Source organism: Lacerta agilis, chromosome 2 (genome assembly GCF_009819535.1).
Source record: "Lacerta agilis isolate rLacAgi1 chromosome 2, rLacAgi1.pri, whole genome shotgun sequence".
Lineage (NCBI taxonomy): Eukaryota > Metazoa > Chordata > Lepidosauria > Squamata > Lacertidae > Lacerta > Lacerta agilis.
Window position 1 is genome coordinate 66,937,614 of NC_046313.1, and position 20,761 is coordinate 66,958,374.

General features: G+C 40.9%; 1 protein-coding gene across 1 annotated transcript in view; it reads right to left on the reverse strand.

The window, feature by feature from the left end:
* TRAIP (TRAF interacting protein) overlaps positions 1-17,823 on the reverse strand; it is a 30,058-nt gene extending 12,235 nt beyond the window's left edge. The window contains exons 1-7 of the mRNA XM_033140567.1: positions 17,601-17,823; positions 16,340-16,446; positions 13,759-13,816; positions 11,225-11,308; positions 6,347-6,386; positions 4,449-4,576; positions 734-828 (exon numbers count right to left, since the gene is read on the reverse strand). Of these exons, the coding sequence (XP_032996458.1) occupies positions 734-828; positions 4,449-4,576; positions 6,347-6,386; positions 11,225-11,308; positions 13,759-13,816; positions 16,340-16,437 (503 nt within the window). The 5' untranslated portion in view covers positions 16,438-16,446; positions 17,601-17,823. The remainder of the gene's footprint in view (positions 1-733; positions 829-4,448; positions 4,577-6,346; positions 6,387-11,224; positions 11,309-13,758; positions 13,817-16,339; positions 16,447-17,600) is intronic.
* Between the last annotated feature and the right edge of the window lie 2,938 nt (positions 17,824-20,761).

The following is a 20,761-nucleotide window of genomic DNA, read 5'->3' on the forward strand; positions in this document are numbered from 1 at the left end:
TCCATATGATCCTTCTTCCCTTCTCTCTGGTTAGCTGGTGCAAGAAAGAGCAGAACCTTTGGCCCTCAAGGGTGTCCGGAGTGGAAAGGAGAGGTGGATATAGGTGGAAGGAAGGAAGGAAGAAAGGAACAAAGAAGGAGAGCAGCCGTGATCTGGGCTGGAGAGCAAGAAAGAGTAAAAGGGAGAGATGAAGGAGTTGAGAAGGAGGAACAAAGCAGAGTAGTGCAGTGAGTAAGGACTGCCACTGGGTTCAGGGAGCAGACCAGGAAACAGGGTGGCCAAGGCTCTACACACACGCAGGCTGCCAGCTCCTCCTTACTGCTGCTGCTTACTTCACTCCCCCCCCCACCTCAAGCCAAAAAGGAAAGGAGAGTATCCCTTGACAAATCACTGTAAATCTTTTGACCTCCCCAGAAAGATTAAATTCAAGAGGAAGGCTGGGTCACAGGAGACCTAAGACACTGCATGCTAGTGTGCCCTGAAAATCCCAAGTACCATATTTTCTCAAATGTAATGCACCCTCGAATCTAACGCACACCCTAATTTTCGCAACATATTTGGCAAAACAGGTGTGCATTACAGGAGTAAATACAATAAGTGTTACAGACTCAGAGTTGGAAGAGGCCTAAAAGGTCATCTGGTCCAATGATGTCTTCTAGAAATGTGACGTTGCTGAGCAGTCTGCTAACAGAACCAGAAGATGTATGTATAGAGCCAAAGCTTGTTTTCTCACCCCTCCAATGTTTTCAGTCTGTTTCTCAGCCTTCGGGCCTCCTCTTTTGCACTCTTCGCATCATCTTGCTGTTGCTCCAGATACTTCATTTGTTTCTGAGAAAAGAAGCACTATCTTTGTGTTGGAGGAATCCCCATGGAAGCAAAATTTGGACTTAACATCAAGCTATTTCCAATGCCTCTTGCTACTTCAATAGCCCACAGTCTACATTTCAGGTGTCTCGCATATCCATGGATCATAACTTATCAAATAATAATATTTACAGATGCAGGTCATTGCTTACAAATGAGAGAAGTACTTAATTCCAGGAAAAAACATTCCCCCTTAAACACTTCTTGTTTCCACTCTTGCAATGCATTTTTTTTAAAGTGCCACATGAATGCTTCATGGCAACTTGTTAATGATCTGTAGATAACTGTATCATGCATGTGGTCTAATTTAAGTGCAACATGGTAGAAACAAACTTGTGCTCTTTTGTGAGCAGGAAAATATCTCACAAATTCCTTCCTTTCATTTTACTCTGCTCTCATGAGACCACCACTGAAAGTTTACCCCACTTTAACCATCATATTGTAACAGCTTCTATACTTATATTAAAATGCACAGCTTCCTTGAATATAGAGTGACCTGCACAGGATCAATGCAGTGTGTGTTTAGGGAGCTTCCTCAGCAGATTTAAAGAAAATAAACCTCCTTCAATACACTTGTGATTTCTAGGCTTTGATTGGGTTGGTCAGCTTGGCACAAACTTCAAAGGACTGTGCCTACTTTCCCTCTGAACTGAAAGCTAGGGAAGAAGCAATGCTGTTTGATCATACTTCACAGAAAAGACTGGTCAAAGTCTAGAATATCTACAAGATGATATTAAGCTTTACTCCATACAGAAGGTGAAATATTCTATATGTATTTGCCAACATACAATTTCACTACCTCATGTACTTACAGAAATGAAAGCCTAAAATGCTGGCTGGCTGATGAGAGCTCACTCAGTCTTCATTAATCCCCAGTTTCTACAACTCTTTCCAATGCTTCCATTTTAGCATTTTAACTCCTCAGCAGTATCTAGCTGGTAATGCTAATGCATTTAATGGCCAGAACAGGAAGGGCACAGTGGATTTAGCTTCTGCTGTTGCTAGAGAGGCTTTCTCCAGCACAGCCAAGAAAGGAAAGGAAAGCTCACCCGTTTGGCACTTGCCCCACATTGATAGCACGCTTGGAGACAGCTTCAGTTGCAATGCTGTTTTTCAGAATTGGGAAAGAATTCTAAGCTCTAGATAGAAAATGCACACAAAGTTTGAAAGCTGTCTCCAAATCTGAGGTGAGGTGTGGTTGCCTCAGATTACATACAGGTGAAACTCAAAAAATTAGAATATCGCGGAAAAGTCCATTTATGTAAGCAATTGTTTTCATTAGCTGCTGGAGTGTAATATATGAGATAGACTCATGACATGCAAAGCGAGATATGTCAAGCCTTTATTTGTTATAATTGTGATGATTATGGCATACAGCTGATGAAAAACTCAAAGTTGAAATTGTTAATTTGGGGTTCTCATCAGCTGTATGCCATAATCATCACAATTACAACAAATAAAGGCTTGACATATCTCACTTTGCATGTCATGAGTCTATCTCATATATTATTTTCACCTTTTAAGCTGAATTACTGAAAGAAATGAACCTTTCCACGATATTCTAATTTTTTGAGTTTCACCTGTAATTAATAGGCTTAGCCCCGGTGTCTTAGAGCAGTTGCAGGGTCTGCATGATTAGAAAAAGCACCGAATAAAGTACACTTCACTGAAACATCAAATGTCCTGGGAGAAGTCAGAATATGGAAAAGCAATGAAAAAAATAGCATGAATGATTTGTGAATCTCAGCTTCCCTCTGATCATGTCACGTTAAAAGTGCAGCCTAAAATGTGACATCTGTTGAGCACCACGAGAAACAACCCCTTTCTGCTTGCCAACTCATAAAACTGCATTCATATCAACAGAGATCTAAAAGGCAGAAACAAGTTGTTATAACCCATCTAACTCAAATCATTTCCAGAAAGGCATCTTGACATGGAAGTTCTCACTTAAATGTCTTCCACTATCATACAGCCAAATTGTGTTTTCAGCTTAGCTTCTTTTCTCAAGGCATAATATTTGACCCATGGACCTATCACTCATGAGGACATCGTATCAGGAATTATGGTAAAAATCAATTTACTTAGGCATTATTTTTGGATGGGATGGAAGAGGATGTAACTAGTAGTCTAAAACCAAATCAACAAACATTTGTCTTCAGCAGATGCCAAGGTAGTATTCCTTAAAAAAAAAATTTTTTTGAAAGTTTTTCACATAAAATACCATTAAAATCAGCCTAGTCTACAGAACAAGAATAAAAAACCAAGATATAAAAAAGAAAGAGAAAAGAGAGGGAATAACTATAAGGTTCTTTATCACATCTATATAATATCATTTATCTACACACACAGAGGTGGATCCTCCCAGATCCCACTTGGTCGTATTCCTAAGCAATGCAGGAGGAGATATACATTCTCAAAACAGACCAGACTCACTACAGCTACTTTTACATGCTAGCGCAGAACACTGGTGACGTACATACTTTCTTCCCATTTCAACCCCTTGATAAGCACGAATGTGACTTTTTTATAGGGACAGTTTAGCCCAGGGTAGGGGAATGCATTGGGCCGGAAGGCCAGTGTCTGATCCCCTACCGCCTCTAGGCCAGTTTGACGTCAGGCTATGAAACACTTTGATGCTCTGACAATGGGCTCTTTGCAAGAGGCTTGTAAGGAGTACAGTGCTGTGCTTTGAAGTCCCAATGATCTGTTGACTGTTGGCACTTCAGAAGCACTGCATGTGGGGCTTCTGATTTATAGTGCTTCTGAAGCACCATTAATCCCCTGATTGTTGGGACTTGTGCCCAGAGTTTCTAAAGCATTTCAGAAGTCCTTTATGGTCCAGCTGTCTAGTTACTTGATCACACCTAACATCATACATGACAGGTGATTGGGCCAAGCCAGCCTCACCTGCCAAACAGCCTGTTTTCCCACCCCTGAGCGAACACCAAACCAGCAAAATCAGGAAAGTGTTACATCCTGCATTTTGACTTTTTTAAGATAAAGGCAAAGGGAAGCAAATGCCAAAACCTTAGATTTAGAATCATCCAGTGCACCTGCCTGGTTTATACTTGCTACATCTTTTGTCTCTACTGCTAAGTCTAAAATGACTTTTTACCTTAGGATGCTGGATGTTGTACATTAAAACTTTCAAGTCATACCATGAGATGTATTTAAGATACAGTACAATCACATCCTATGTGGCGGCTCATTTCCAAGGGTTAAATGTATACATGGAAGCACGTATACTCAAACTGCCTCCATGCAAGCCAGTGCACTGAGCACGCCTTAGCCCCCCCCCCCCCCCAACCAAGGCAAAGAGTTTAAAAGCTCTTTCTGCACTGAGAAAACCCGGCACAAAAGGAGGTTGTAAGCACTCCACCTTACTTGGATTTAAGTCTCACAATTCCAATCAGCCCACCTTCAACTGTGTATGGTTGAAATCATGCAGGTTAAATGATTTTACAGTATGATGGCATCTTACATGCAAACACACAATCTCACACTTCTTCTTCTTTTACCTTCAGATATATGGTAGCCAGAAGAGAATCTTATCATATTACAGACCCAGACCATTTTGAACATACCTTGAGAGTAGCACACAACATTGTCATCTGAGTCACAGATTTCTGGAGTGATTCAATGGTGGCATTACGCATATCCAGGGTCTCCCTTAGTGAATTCACAATAGTTTGGATATCCCGTTTCTCCTTCTCTGAAACAAAAAAAAAAAACACAATTACAGTGCTTCAAACAAATCTCCCCAAGTTCTGTAGGTCTCTGGACTTGGGGAAGGACGTGACTTGAACAACAAGCATAAAACGGGTGGCTAACCTGTGACCCTCCACTTGCTGTTAGGGCTCCAGCTATTATCAGCTCCAGCCAGTGTTGACATGAATGACAGGAGCTGTAGTCCAACAACTTCTGGAGGGATCCAGTTTAGCCACCCTGGGTCTAGAAATTGCTTGGACCTATTGGATCGCCATTACTGAATCTGTTCTGCAAGAACCATGTGCCACTTCAAATAACCCTTGTTACAAGCTCTACTAAGCTTCAAGGTTTCTTTAGAACACGAGTAACAGCGTGCTCTCTTCAGAACCTGTTCAGTTGGCAATGCCACTATGGTAGCCATCAACCCCCACCCTCCCAAGCATCAAAACAAGCTCCGGTACAATTAAGTACTGTGCAGGGAGTCAGCATTATTCATAAATGTAACATTTACAAAATCATGAAATTCTGATGTCTGACTTTGAAAGACTCTGTATTCTGTTTTTGGTGTGAACCATTGTGTGCTGGGTAAGATTTCAGCTGTTTCTGTGAATAGTGAGACAACGCTGACACACAGAACAATTACGTTACTGTATTGTTACATTCCTATTCTAACTCATTCACTTTCACCACACTTTGCGCCCTGAGCAAGAAATTTAAATGTACCGGTACTTCGTTTAATTCCTGGAACAAAACACATTGTCCCAGTTTGTGCATCTGCAAGTTACAGGACCATCAAGACTTCATAAAAGACACATTTATATTAGAGATATGGCAGGCCTGCAAAACTGATTAGGCAGATAATCATGTTTTATCCCCCCCAAAGAGCACCTAAAGTGTGTCAAAGCTTCAATGTGTTTCTTAAACAAGCAAAGTACAGTGCTACAAGCCACCCTCATGTTCAATACAGCAGTTACTCCTGTCCCAGTATGCAAGCTATGAGGGAAGTTGTTCATCTCAGGAAGAGATGTAGCTTATTTTTGGCTCCTTAATTTGTAAATGTAGAGGAAGGCAAACAGTCCAATGCTGGAAAGACAGCTCATTGGAAATAGAAGAACCCTCCCGGGTTGCTCATTTGAAATCTCTTCATTTTACTGCATTCTCATGTTTTGGAATTTCTGTCATTCATATGGAGTGACGTTTTCCCTTCACTGCCTATGACTCACAGCTGCCTACAGACAATGCTTTAAAAGCCATCAACAAAGTCCCCAAAGGCTTTCACTTAACTGTCTCCAAAAAGCATTTCTAAAATTAAAGTTAAAGCAATGGGGAAATGGAATCACATGAGCAACCAGACACATGGACCATCATTCAGATAACTGACAAAATCTTCTCCCCTCCTCAGTTTCCTACTTCTATTTGGTTTCTCAATTATATGCAACACCTCTGCAATTTTTCACTACAAAACCACTGGCATTAGGCAGGTACAACTTTCATAACAAGCAGACATTTTACCTTAAGTTTATCTGAATAGTCTCACTGAAGTTTTTCACCAAGCTCAGCTGTGTCATGCCAAATCCCTGTGGCTGAGCAGAGTCTTTAAACTCTGGTCAACAAGTGACCCAAAGCATTTCATGTATATATGTGTTTGGAGTGGGGTGAGTGGGAAGTATCTTAACTCTTCAGTTTTAAACACAGCTTTAAGTCATCATGCAAACCTTGTTAATACTTTACTGAAGGGCAAACCTCTTCCTCTTCTATTTTTCAACTCACTCACCTTTCATGGCTAATTGGGCTTTCATCCTATCCAGTTCATTCTGAAATATAACACATAAAGAACCAAATTAGGTTGCAGCACAACGTACAAGCCCTCATCAGAGCTTTAAAAGGTGTGTCAGAGTGATCTTAGGATATCTACCCAAACACTATTCACACTCAAAAGGACCAAGTTATACAGAAAGTAGTCACAACTGTCAAAGCTTTATAATAACCTATAACCTAGTATTATTTTAGAAGTGGGCGGAGGGTTGGAGCTCAGAACTGGAAAAAAACATCGAGTGATTGTCTTACCCTATTTCTCACACTGTATTTTTGCTTTTGTCGAACAGCTTTAGAAATCTCAAATGGGAAAAAACAACAATGTAGAAGTATTTCAACACTATTTTAACTTAACAAGGCAGCCAAGCACAGATCCTGCCAGAAAAAAAATAGAGTCCCAAATATTTTTAACTAAAATTTGTAATCAATGGATAATTAACTGTAGTGCAATAGTGTTACAAAACTAGTGTTTGGATAGAGTCCAACGAGCAATTTATGAATGCATCTGGATGAGTCAAACCAAAGCCTTGTTTAACGCTCATTCAATTGAGCTTGGATATTGATAGCGACACAGAACAGCAGCTGGATGAAAGGGCAGCAATGAATTGGCTGGCACCAAGTAGGAAGAGGAGGTGCCAAATGAACACCCAAAGGATCTTTGTAACAGCTGGCAGTATTTAATACTGAAAAAAGAAAATACATGGCATATAGTCAGAATTTACAGTACTTAATGATGCCAACAAGGATCTACTTCATGCTCACATTTCTACTTTAAAAAGGAAAAGGAAAAGCTAATATTTCAGGTGGGGGGTGGAATCTGATGAGAGTCTGTGCAAAGCATAAAGGCTGAATTAGGCCCGCAGGACATAGCAGACAATAAGCTGGGCATTGAGTGAAATGTAGTATGACAGCACCCTCACCCCCCACCAAACACAGCATGTTACTGAAACTTTTCCTGCAAATACACCATGTCTATATTACTTTAATAAAATAACTAATTGAATAAGGTCACCAAACTAACAGCATGTCATTCATGGGGCATCACAGTATATTGCATGGATTTTTAGAATCTCGTGGCAAATATGTTGTTGAAACAAAACTGTTAGGAAACTAAATAAATAAATCAGAAGGCACTGATTCAATAGAAAACACAAGCTGACCACATAATACGGAGTGAAATATGGTTGTACACACACAGCTTGTATGGGCAGGGAAGAAGCCAAAGTATCCCTCTTCCCTTATTTGATAGCAATACCAACAGTATGTACACTACGGCTTCCTTTCTCTTCTACTGAAGTAAAGAAGAGATGCAGCTCATTAGACTGCCCAACGGTTGATAAGGGAAGCTTAGGGCAGAGATGAAGAGGGCATATGCTTGCCCTCCATTTGTACAGGTGAAACTCGAAAAATTAAAATATTGTGGCGCCCCTTCAGAGCGGCGCATCCCCGCTTTTTTTAAAGGGAGCCGGGGAGAAGGGGTGAGCATTCACCCCTTCTCCCCAGCTGTCTTTAAATCTTTAAACCTCCCCGACACCAGCGAAAGTGTGTGTGTGTGGGGGGGGGAGAAACAGGAAGCCCTACAGCATCGCTACTGGGCTTCCCCTTTCTCCGCCCCATTTTCGCCGGTGTCGGCAGGGTGGAGGAGGCAGGAGAGGCCCGTAGCATGTTCCTCTCACAGTCCCTCCGCTGCTGCTGCCTCCTTCGCCCCCCCTCCCAGCCTTTTAGAGGAGGAAAACCAGAAAAATATTTTTTCCTGTTTTTCCCCGTTTAAAAATAGGTGCGTCTTATGGTCCAAAAATACGGTAATATATGAGATAGACTCATGACATGCAAAGCGAGACTTGTCAAGCCTTTATTTGTTATTATTGTGATGATTATGGCGTACAGCTGATGAGAACCCCAAATTAACAATTTCAACTTTGGGGTTTTCATTAGCTGTACGCCATAATCATCACAATTATAACAAACAAAGGCTTCACATATCTCGCTTTGCATGTCATGAGTCTATCTCATATATTAAACACCAGTAGCTAATGAAAACTATTGCTTACATAAATGGACTTTTCCACGATACTCTAATTTTTTGAGTTTCACCTGGATGTACCTATATCAAAATGGGAGGAGAGGAAGGGCTGATCCTAGAATAAAACATGTGGGAGAAAGTGTTGCCAGGTTTGATGTGACAGAAGGAAGGGAATGAAGTCTCTGCCAAGTCAACTGGGATCCAGAAAGTGCAACAAAAGAGGCAGCCCAGGGTTCAGTTCACGTTCGGGAAGCATATCAGGGAAAGGAAATCAGCTATGTGGAATTATGAAGAAACCTGGTGCGAATGCTAAGTTTGGAAGCAGAGAATGGAAGCACAGTTATGCAGTGAAGGTAGGAGGAGCCTTTTATGGTGGTACCCCAGCCCATAACTAATTTAGAATGTGAATCATTTTTATTTCAGGGAAATTGGGTGATGAATAGGCTATTTGTAAGTACACTAATGGTTAAGAATTTTATGTCAGTGACAAGTTAGGGGGGCAATGAGAGAATTGGGGCACCTTAAAGGGTCACAAATAAGTGGACTTTAGCCCACAAAAAACTTATACCATACTGTACTAAATTTGTTAGTCTTTAAGGTGTCATAACAGACCAATTGCTGCAACAGACCAACACATCTACCCCTCTAAATACTGGAGCAAGATAACTGACACCCCCCCCCCATTTCCATTGACTTGTAGCATCCACAATATAAAACTAACATTAGTGCTACATATACTAATAACTATTAGCAGCTGCCAACTTATAGGCAATAATGTTCTTGTTATAACAGGAAGCAAACCAAGAGATGGTGTTTCTCTTTAATGCCATGCCATCCTACTCTGAAAAAAAAGTGGTTTTTAGTATTTTGCAGCTCAAGAGTAACACCTGGCAAACCACTGCCACTTCATTCAAGTGAACTAATGCATTCTATGGCTTTCTAGGTGTGCTAGCATAAGCCATTCTCTTTCAGAAGTGTTTCAGTATTCACTTTGCCAATTGGCTGAACTGTTACCTAAGGTACTCAAGAGCATGTTGTTGCTATGACAGGCACACATTTAATTCTCAGTCCTCCTTATCTGCAATAACTTTCCTTTGCTGAATAGTGCACCTACTGAATAATATGCTAAAAGAAATCCTTGTAAATATAAAGAGAGCTTTTATGTGCTTCAAATTATTTTTGAATCTATACAACTACCTTGTTTATTCAGCACATTTAGCAGGTTGCTTTTAGTCTCTTTTCTGTGAATATGACAGCTTTATTTCTGATGGAACTGTTACCTATATCAGGGAATTAGGCACACAGACACAAAACTTGTTGTCATGGAAATTCTAATTATGACAACCATAGCACATGCTAACTTTAAACACAAGAGGGTAGAAGAGTCCTATTATATCAAGGTCAATGGAGACTTTTTAAATGACTAAGATACAGAGGAAATAGCATTTTGCCAAGGATAAATTATTGTTGAGAGTACACAGCGCTATAGCGCCATGATTTTGCATTCAAGATTTCTTATTGCCAGCATGGTAGTGATCTCAAACACATTAAGGCTGCAATCCCACAGACATTCACCTTGGAGTAGTTTCCATTGGTTCTAACTTAATGGGGTTTACTTCAAAGTAAACACATATAGGAGTGCACTATAATTAATGTACCTTCCCAGATGAAGCTTGTCTTAAATATTTATTTGTAACATATGATGTATCTTAAGATTATATCCTATGTTTTTCCAAGTCTTGTAACATTATATATCTTACACCCATACACACTGTACAATCTAACTGTTGTATTATTTTTTAAATGTCTCTTTCTCTTGTTGTGGATCAAAAGATCTCACAGAGCAAGCTTACTGATAACACTGAGGAACAGTAAAAATGTAACTACCATATATACTTGAGTATAAGCCTAGTTTTTCAGCACATTTTTGTGCTGAAAAAGCTGCCCTCGGCTTATACTTGAGTGAGGCGGGCGGTGGGGGCAGCGAGAAAGAAGCCCTTTCTCTCCGCTTGTGCTGCCACCCGCTCTCCCCAGTCAACCATTGCTTAAGAAGCGTACAAGAACAGCGGTTCTTTACTCTCCCCAGGCAGCTTGTTCCATTCCTGAACTGCTCGCATAAATGCAAACTTGCCAAAGGAGGAAGAGGAAGGAGCAGCCCAAAGGGCTGCTTTCGGGCTGCTCGTTCCTCCTCCTCCTCCACAGCGGCAAAGGTGAACCGGCTTATACTCGAGTCAATAAGCTTTCCCAGGTTTTTGTGGGAAAATTAGGTGCCTCGGTTTATATTCGGGTCGGCTTATATTCGGGTATATACGGTATGTGCCGAGTTGTCAGATGAAGACTATAAACAGACAGTATTCTTTTAACAGCTCCCACCCAATGAGCATTGCAAAGATTGCAAACTATCATCTCTTCGCTTGTTCCTACAGGCAACTAGAACAACATTCCATTCAGCCTCCAGACTTTAACATAGCTATGTTACTCTTGATCTGCACAATATCCAAGGATAATAGGAAGAGGCTAACAAAAACAAACATAATTAAGAAGGCCATGTTCTTTGAAAGGAGTCTGAATGGCAGAAAATTGGAAGAAATTGATATAATTCCTTCCATTTCAACTTGCCCTTAAAATGAAAGCATTTTTAAACCCAAAGATCCGAGGTCATGTAGAATCTAACTGAGGTGGGCCTCCAAAAGCAGAAACAAGTGCAGAAGCAGATTCACCTTTGATCCTATGGGAGCCAATGACAGCAAATATTTACAGGGGAGATTTTTTTTTTAACCTAGATGATGGGAGCAAGCTGTTACACGTAAATACCTGCAGACTTTCTGCATCCAGTCCTGTCTGTTCCTCCAGGGCAACATCAAAGAACAGTTTGTTGATTATGTGTCTTTTGCCAACCTACATATAACATGTGAAAGAACAAGGACATGACTGTGAAAAAGGAGGTGCCTGTTGCAGTAAGATGGGAAATGATGTTTCAAGACAATGTAAATATTGAGATTTCAGAAGACACATCTAATCTAACACCCACCCACCCCCCTGACCTTGAATCAGGATGGTTGCTTGTGTTTAGTAGAAACCATATTCTATAGCAGGCACATCCAACGGGTAGATCGTGATCTACTGGAATATCACTGGCTCCTCGCAAAGAAGCTCAATAGGTTTGGCTCAAAGAAGCTCAACATTTTTGCCCTTAACCCCCCCCCCCCAAAACAGGGCTTTACTCCTCCCTAAAAAAGCTCAACAACTTTGATCTGAACCCCCCCCCCCAAAAAAAGGGGGTAGATCACTGCCAGTCTTTAACTTTGTGAGTAGATCAGAGTCTCTTGGGAGTTGGCAACCCCTGTTCTATAGTACAGGGCTTGGAGGAAAGACAGTTCTGTTGGGCATCAGGCATAGCAAGGGATATTAATGTGACCTGTCTAGCATATTGCAATGTAGCATATGATGCACTTCACATCGCTACTGCCACTATGAAATTCTTTGGCTCAGAATTCCAGTAACAGACTTTCCAAGTGTGGAGCCATTATTCCAGCACAAAATTTTGGAATTTTGACAAGACAATTCAAGCACCTTGGAACCAAGTGCAATTTGTTCTCTGGCAGCTTTAGCTCAGCAGCCGAGGCTAAGCTCAAGCTGTGCCAAATCCAAGTACGTGATGCTTGCTTTATGAGGGAAAAAAATATTACTGAAATTGAATTTCATAGCTCTCTCCACCTCCCCCATGCAGCTACCGCTTTGTGTTTTAAGTATTATATACAGTCATGACACCAGCTAATTGCATAGTTACAGCTACATAAGACGTTATTTCACGATAGCTCCATGGTAACCCAAAGATGCGAGAGGCGGTGAAGAACAGAGGGAATCAACAAGTCAGAAGAGCAACAAGGGCTAAGAACTGGCAAGGACTGAAAAAGACAAATAAGAAGGCAACATGCAGCTTGGCACCTGGCACACTGGCGTTCCTTTGAAGCTAATAAATAACATTGTAACAGCCAAATACCAAAGGTCTTGACTCTAATTATTGCCATATTAACAGGGTACATCACACTATGGCCACCATCCCAAAAGCTCGTTTACATATAACAGCTCATGTGTACGCGGCAGGACTTTTGATTTTTCCTTGTATCTGCAGCATCCCGAATTCCTATTTCCATTATCCACAAAGGGATGTTCAAGAAACAGAAGTCAAAAACTGACTGCAGCCACTTGCACAGCTAGCTAGCGGCTTAGATTTAGTAATTTCAATGAGAGAAGGGGCTCTGAAGAAGAATCTGAAGAAAGCTAGTCATACTCAAGACTATCTGCAATGGAAGACCTCCCTCTATCGTGGGCTCATTGAGGTCCAGCTGCTTAGTCGCACTCCCAGAGGACATAAATGGGAGCTGCTGCTTAGTAGGCAAAAACCAAAGAGCAACACCAGGAAAGACCAAGGATCAGAGAAGGAAATGCCACCTGAATAACCCTGGCACCATGGAGACACCATGGTATTTCTGATCCTGATACCTGATCTGAATGTGATTTTTATTGCGAGAATATTTTCTAAGCTGCTTTGAGAATCTCCCAACGCTATAAAGTCAGATTTAAATATTCTAAAACAGATAAATAAATCTCACTGAAATTAATTGAAAACCAGTCAATCAATCACAGCTAACTTGTCCTATTGATTTTAGTGGGCCCCAAACATAATCAACTTTCTCCAGATTTGGACCTCTGTGCCGAGGCCATCAAAATCCTCTGCCAATAAAAGCTGAATTCTCAATCAGTTGAATGCTGAACTTACGGTACTTAAAGTGAAAGCAATGAACCTTCTAACTGAAGAGATATGATCCAGCATACACTTCCCAGTACATGCTAAGCTTTGGCACAAGCAAAGCAATAGGAAGATTCAATCCAATAGCATATATATAGAAAGAACGAGAGCAGGAGTGCCAGCTTGGCCTTGCAACTGTGGGTGCCATGCACTGTGCATGGCCCTGGTACTGAAATGTGTGGGTACCCAGCCCCTTAAAGGGGAATTTTGTGGATGCTCTGGGACCCAGGGAGGCGGCATACACACACACACACATGCACATATACATATGGAGAGAGAGATGTCAGTAATTTAAAACCCTTATAGTAATTCCATGACCTTATGCTTCAAGGAAGCAAGGTTGATGGGCCCTTTCTCCAAAGTTACTTTCTCTTACTTGGGTAGTCTTTCTTTCTCTTCCGACCACACCCCTCCACCCAGTCTGGAGAAGTCGTTGCTGCAACAGAACTCCTCAGCCTTGGAAGGCAAAGTACTCATATGGTAAAGACGACAAAATATAACAGATTATTTCAGTGAGCACCGGCTGAAGACTCACCTGGATTCTGCATTGTGGACAAGTTCGACTTGGTGCTGTGTCAAACCATTGGAGGAGGCTAGAGGGGAAGAGATGACAAAGTGATTATTGACAAATGGTGCTTCTTAAGATGAACCACACAGGTAGGGATGTTAAATTATTGAGAATAATCTTTTGGAGAATATTCTCGAGAATATTCTCAATTAATGAGAATATTAGATCATTTTCATTTAAAATAGGAGAATATTCATTTTAATGCATTGAAAATGATATAATTAGTTAATATACATGTTTATTCATTCGTAAACTTGTTCAGATGGCAACCAGAAACTTTACAGATACTTTTATTCAATGGGGCAATGCAGTGAATTCACATTCTTTGATTTTTTGCACCAAACTTGAAATTGAAAATTGGCATGTTAAGGTTTGATACAAGTAAATTCAGTAGAAGAAGAAGAAGAGTTTGGATTTGATATCCCGCTTTTCACTACCCGAAGGAGTCTCAAAGCGGCTAACATTCTCCTTTCCCTTCCTCCCCCACAACAAACACTCTGTGAGGTGAGTGGGGCTGAGAGACTTCAGAGAAGTGTGACTAGCCCAAGGTCACCCAGCAGCTGGATGTGGAGGAGTGGAGACGCGAACCCGGTTCCCCAGATTACGAGTCTACCGCTCTTAACCACTACACCACACTGGCTCTCAGTAATAGGCTATCTTGTGCTTCTAATAGCTCTAACACTTAAGCTGTGTTTTAGTCACCAAAACAATTATTGAGAAACAAATCTACAGTATATGTATACATATAAAAAGAAGCCATTAACATTAAATGTATTATCGTTATATGATAATATATTTCAGTATTTCAATCTCTGGTAAATGGCACCTTGTACCATTGAATGGCACTGCAAAACCAGTTACTGGCACTAAATAAAAATATAGAAATTTCAATTGTTTAAATCAAGGCCACCTCACATGGTGTTACACGTAATTGTATAGGCCTAGATACTTTAAGTGTATAAAGCTACTTTCTGTAAATAAATAAAAAGAAATCACACTGTATGGCCAAGGGTATAGAATTGCTAAAAATAAGGTCACACCAAAATAGAAAAAGGGCTATTACATATAGTTGAAATACATATGAATTCAAATGTTCAGCAAATTAAATGAATAGCATTTTTTTAATGTTTTCTGTAGCTCACATTTCAGAACTGCCAATGGTGAATGACACAATGCCCAGTAATGTAACTGGTTCAAAAAAATAATTATTCATTACTTACACTGGCAATATCACAGCTTGACTTATTATTTACTAGATTTTTTTAATGTGGGTTGTAAAATTGGTTCTTACATTAGAATTTACAGTTTGTGGAGAATATTCTCACCTTACTACACACACGTATTATCAGTTACGAACAAAACTCATCTAGTTTTGAGACAGACAGACAGTTTTAGAATTAACTCTGCCACAGGGCCAACACCCTGTAATACACAGGGCTGCAATCCTGTGCACACATTTCAACTCCCATTTAAAATAAAGCAGTTTTGCTGAAATTTCAGTTGCAACATCACAGTGCTAAACATCTTAAGTATTATTGTCGTTGGCATTGGGATAGTATTTAGCTTGGTAGACAATGAGTGGTACAAGGCATGCAGGCTCACTTGTGATGTAATTATAAAGAAAGTGATACAAATCATGATAAATGAATAGGATATGGATATGTCTTAGGAATATATAGTTTGTCTTGAAACATTCCTTTTGACATATCTTCAATATGGGAAATAGTACAAAATATGCACACAGGCCAATCAGTGCATTAGGCTAGAAATGGCTTAGTATCACTGTGAACCTGGTCCTTCAGTCCTCAAATATTTTGACAGGCATCCGTGACACAGAAGGAAAAGCAGAGGACACAACAAACTGAGGAAATGAGTTACAGACATATTTTATCAGGCAGAGAAAAATTATTGTCCTACTCCTAACCATCACACTGTTTCTATAACTGCAGTTTCTTGATGATCAACATATCCATCCCCCCTCCTAAACCACAAATACACCAGCCAACAACAACAAAAAACTTGCCTTAATGCTTCTTTCTTTTGTACCTACAACTATAATACCAGCCTGCCTTAGATATGGAGGAACAGGTCCTTTTCATTGTCTCACCATCATGCAGTAGCATGAGATATGGCGCCCTTTGTTGTGGTGCCCTGATTACAGAATGACCTACTCCTCTGAAGAATGGCAGGCACCAATATTGTTGACATTTGGGAGTCAGCTAGAAACTTCTATTTGCCCAGAATGTTTGCTCACTGTTATAATTCATTGTGTTTTCATGTTGGATTTTTAAAATTCTGTATATTCTACTTACATTTACTCTTATTTTTGCTCCCTTTGTAACCTGCCTTGGAATCATTTGAACAAGGGCAGGTTAAAAATGCTCATAATGAATAAATAGTAAAGAATAAGATGTTTCCAAGTGCAGTATTATTTCACAAATAAGATGTAAAGAAAAGTTGATGTATATATATAAAAAACAGGCGAGTTGCTCTGGTTCTTAAAAAACTTTCCTCCACCAATTTTGCCATTTGCTTATACAGTACTCACCATAAATGGTGGAAAGTATGTCCACAGTGAATAGCTGCCACATCTCTCTCATTATCAAAGAAATCTGAGCAGATGGTACAATGGGCACGGATAGGCATCCTTTATAACTGCAAGATCAAGGGAAAGATGCAAAGACTCAGATGCGGGACAGCCTCTCTGCAAAAAGAAACACCAAACTTAAAAGAGGTTCTGCCCAATAAGGAAACAGTCACAAGTGCATATCCTGAATGCTGCTTCCCTTTCCCCACCTTTACATTGAAGAACTGAATTTGCACTTGCTGGTCTCTCTGTGCCCTGCACTACATTCCAGGTTACTGGAAACAAAAATAACATCAGCAAAATCAAGAGAGGAAAGGATTCCTTCCTGCATTTCTGGTTTTGCTTTAAAGTACCAAACAGCGAGCGAAAACACCATACATTCCCCTCTGGAGCTCTTTCACTGTCACAGCCAGTTACTCAACTGGGCAACACCAACTATAATATGGGTATGTCAACTACCACTAGCCAGCAAGAGATATAGGTCAGATATTCATTATAAACAAAGTATTCACAAAACATTAGGACAGAGTACTGCCTCTTATCAAAAGAAGGATTCAACAAGCACAGACCGGTTTCAGAATTTGATGAAAGCTGTGAACTCTTCTTCAGATTCCCCTTCCCTGAAGACCGTTTTCAAAACAACAGGAAGGAAATGAAGAGGGTAAATAAATAAATAAACCCCCCCCCCGCCAAAGTCCTGCTGAAGCCCACAGGTTAAGAACCCCTCCTTTAAATCTCTACCATGGGCTAGTCAGTGTTTCCAAGAATAACCAGCCTCACGAGCAGGGTTGCCAGGTGTCCACTATTTGAGTGGACAGTCCACTTTTTCACAGTATGTTCACTATTTTTTTCACAAAATAGTGGACATTTTTTTATTCAAAAGCTTTACGATGAAATGGTCTTTTAATACGTGTTAAAATGTTTGTAAGAAAATATATAATTTAATTTAATTTAACACCCCCCCTCGCTTGTCCATTATTTTTTGGAAGCAGACCTGGCAACCCTACTCACGAGCCTAAGGGGTGGGGAAAGAACCTTTGGTTGCGGGGACTGAACAGAATTAGAGTAAAAATGTACAAACTCACAGAGCCTCTGCCTATAAAAGGCTGGCACCCGTGACTAGAAAGAAAGAGAAAGAGAGAGCCCACGGGCCAGTCCTCTCGCCCAGCTCCAGGGAGATGGAGCTGGCTAGGGATGGGGAGAGGTGACCCGAGAAGCTTACCCGCCCGTCTCGAGCTCTTATCCTCCAGCTTCCTTCCCCCGCCCTCAACCCGGGAAGCTTCCCTGGAAGGAGAGCTCTCCCTGTAGCCGCCGCTATCAGGCCCAACAAAGAACCTGTCGGTTTCCAATTCAAGCCTCGCTTGGTTGCCGGATTCAAATTTGGTTCCTATCTCAGTGATTTCCGGAAGAGAACGGATATGACGTTCTTAATTAAGGCGCGGGAGCAAAACAGGAAAAAAGCCCCCCCCCTCCTGTTTTTTTTAAAGCTTCCGACACTGCGACCGCCCTTTTTGAGGGGCGGGGCTAATAAGTGCTCGAGCCCCTGCCGGAGCGCGCGCGGCTAAAGGGGGGAATGGGTGCTGCAAAACGCAAAGCGCTCCCGCATCGGGGTTGCGCTCTTAGAATTGGAAAGGGATAGGGCTTGTGTAATCGGACTTTTTATTACATTTAGTTCTAGAAAAAGCTGCCTTGAACATGTAGCCAGGATTTATGTTGGGGGGTGGGCAGAACATCAGTTAAGTATTTTTATTGAATTATTTGCCCCCCCCTCTCATGGTCTTGAGTCCCGTCAGGGCGAAAGCCGGGGTATTAAATATATACGTAATAATATAAATTGACAGAGGCGAGATCAAGCCAAACAAAAATTTCAAGAAGAATTGGGAAAATATAGTATCTGAAAAAGCAGTGCCCTCAAATTAATACGCGGACTTGTCTTGACTAATTTCTGCAAAACAAATTATGGTGTCCGACTCTTCGTGACCCCATGGACCAGAGCACGCCAGGCACGCCTATCTTTCACTGCCTCCCGCAGTTTGGCCAAACTCATGCTAGTCGCTTCGAGAACACTGTCCATAGCTTCTGTGTACAGGCTATTTATTTCCTTACCTGCCAGGGAATTCAGACGCTCCTCCTGCCACACCAAACTTCTTCAGAGAGAGTGGCTGGACATCCATAGTCCTGGATGGGTGCAGTCACGGACCATCACGGCTGCTATATTCAATATGGGATGAAGCTTATATGCAGTTTTGCCTAAGGGATGCAATTCTTACATAGAAGTGGTAATCGAAAATGGGCTGGGCAGGGGATGAGCTGGAAAACCTGCGATGATTGCCCTTTCTACAGAGCTATTAAAAGGTGTAGGAATAATGTTCTGTCTTGGATCCAGTGTCTACTGTTGCTTGAGGGGACTATTATTTTTTGAAGTTGCAACTCTCAGAATTAAGCAAATAGGATGTATTGCAAATTAAGTGTGCACAGGATTGCACCCTTGCATCCTAACCATGGTTATTTGGAAATAGTTCATGGGTTGCATCCAATGTTAGAGCATACATACTCCTTGAAATTAGCAGATTTGACAGTTCAAGTGCATTACTGGTAATTCCCGTGGTTCTATTGAAAGTAGACTTGGATACAACCCCATGGTGGTATTTGTTTCTATTTGGGTAAGTATGCTTAGGATTGCATCTGTGCAGTGCAATTCTAAGCATGCTTGGTTAGAAGTACCACTAAATACAGTGAGTGGAATTCAGTGCCCAGTTGGGTATCTGTGTATGGAACAAGGTCTCCCTGCAATGAGACTTCCCCTCTCTGACTTCCCCAAATCCGTCCTGGAGGCGATGGGGAGGAGGGGAAAGTCCTGTTGTACAAGCTGACCTCGTTCAATGCATATGACAATTTAGTTGAATCCAGTGTAATGAGATTTACTTCCTAGGTAGTGTTTCAGATTAGACCAAGGTTACCAGATTTTTTTTTAATTAATCCCGGACACTTTTCAACTTCCTACTAAATAGATGAATTTTGTCAGGGAACTGATTTGTAAATCTGGGGACTGTCCCCGGGAAACGGGGACATCTGGTAACCTTAGATTAGACCCCTTGAATGCTGTGTTTCTAACTTCTGACTAAGCATTCCTTGGGTCAGGCAAACTGCATGTTGAAAAACAAACACAACAAATCAATTTAAAATATATGTTATTGAGGAAATGCATTTACTTATCATCCTTCTTTCATCGCCTTCTTTATGAAGACATGAAGACATTTCCATACCCAACCTCCCAGATTTGTCTAAGCCAGTTTTCGGCACATTTTCCTGCAGATTTGGGAATGGATCTGGGGGCTTTTAACTGAGTGTATTTTGATGCTTTCTTTTCCTCTGCAATTTCCCCAGTGGAGCAGCACCTTAAGTTGTAAATGAACCCAGGGACTGCTAGCATTGTTGCTTATTTTCAAACCATGGAAACAGTAAGTTCACATCCCATCTGTGTCATATCTAATAACAACAATGTTAGGAAAATCTACAGTTTGACATAGCAGGGTTTGTCACAGAAGAACTCATTGTACAATTTCTATAATAAGACTCCCTTGTTGGGTTTGCTAAACAGAAATAATACGGTATCTAGAAACAAGGGAAGGCAAAACAATTTGGTGGGTTTTAGCTGGTGAAGACATGTCTGTGCAATTTAAAAATTCAACACCATTTTAATGTGCTTCGTTAAATGCAACTGCAGGCTGTCACACATTGCATAAAGGTTGTAAACTTGTCGTTTTGGTTGTGAAACCTGGAAAAGAAAACTTTTCTGGTGATGTATGACACTGTGAATAGATTATTTCAAGCCTTCTGTTATGTGCAGAATAAAGAGATTAATTTAGCTTTGTAGAGATATATGAAATATTTATTAGCTTACACAACTGTATGCAGCTGGATGACATGATGGGTCTGGCAACGCTTGCATAATTGGTCTTTAACTTTGGTTGGAATAGATGTCACATGTATTGCTCAGAGGGCTTTTGAGCCTCCTGTTAAATAGAATAGTTTTAAATGCACCTGTACCACCTTTTGAAAATCAGTTAAGGACCAGGTATGAAGATGGATTTACAGTTGCATTTACACCGTCTTCTATTTCCTGCGTCACCTGAGAACAGATGTATTCTGCCTTGAAATATATAACCTTCCAGCCCTCCGTTCCCCCCATACATTTTTACATATTTAGGAATGACCTTTTCATATTTTAAGCTTGCCTACTTGCATTGAAGTGTCTCTTTTGTCACCAGTGAGAACATCAAAAAGCTCTGCTGAATCAGATGAGACCCATTAGTCCAATATTCTGTTTCGTCCAATGGCTCAAGAGATGCTTCAAAGAATTCCAAAGGCATGGCGGAAACT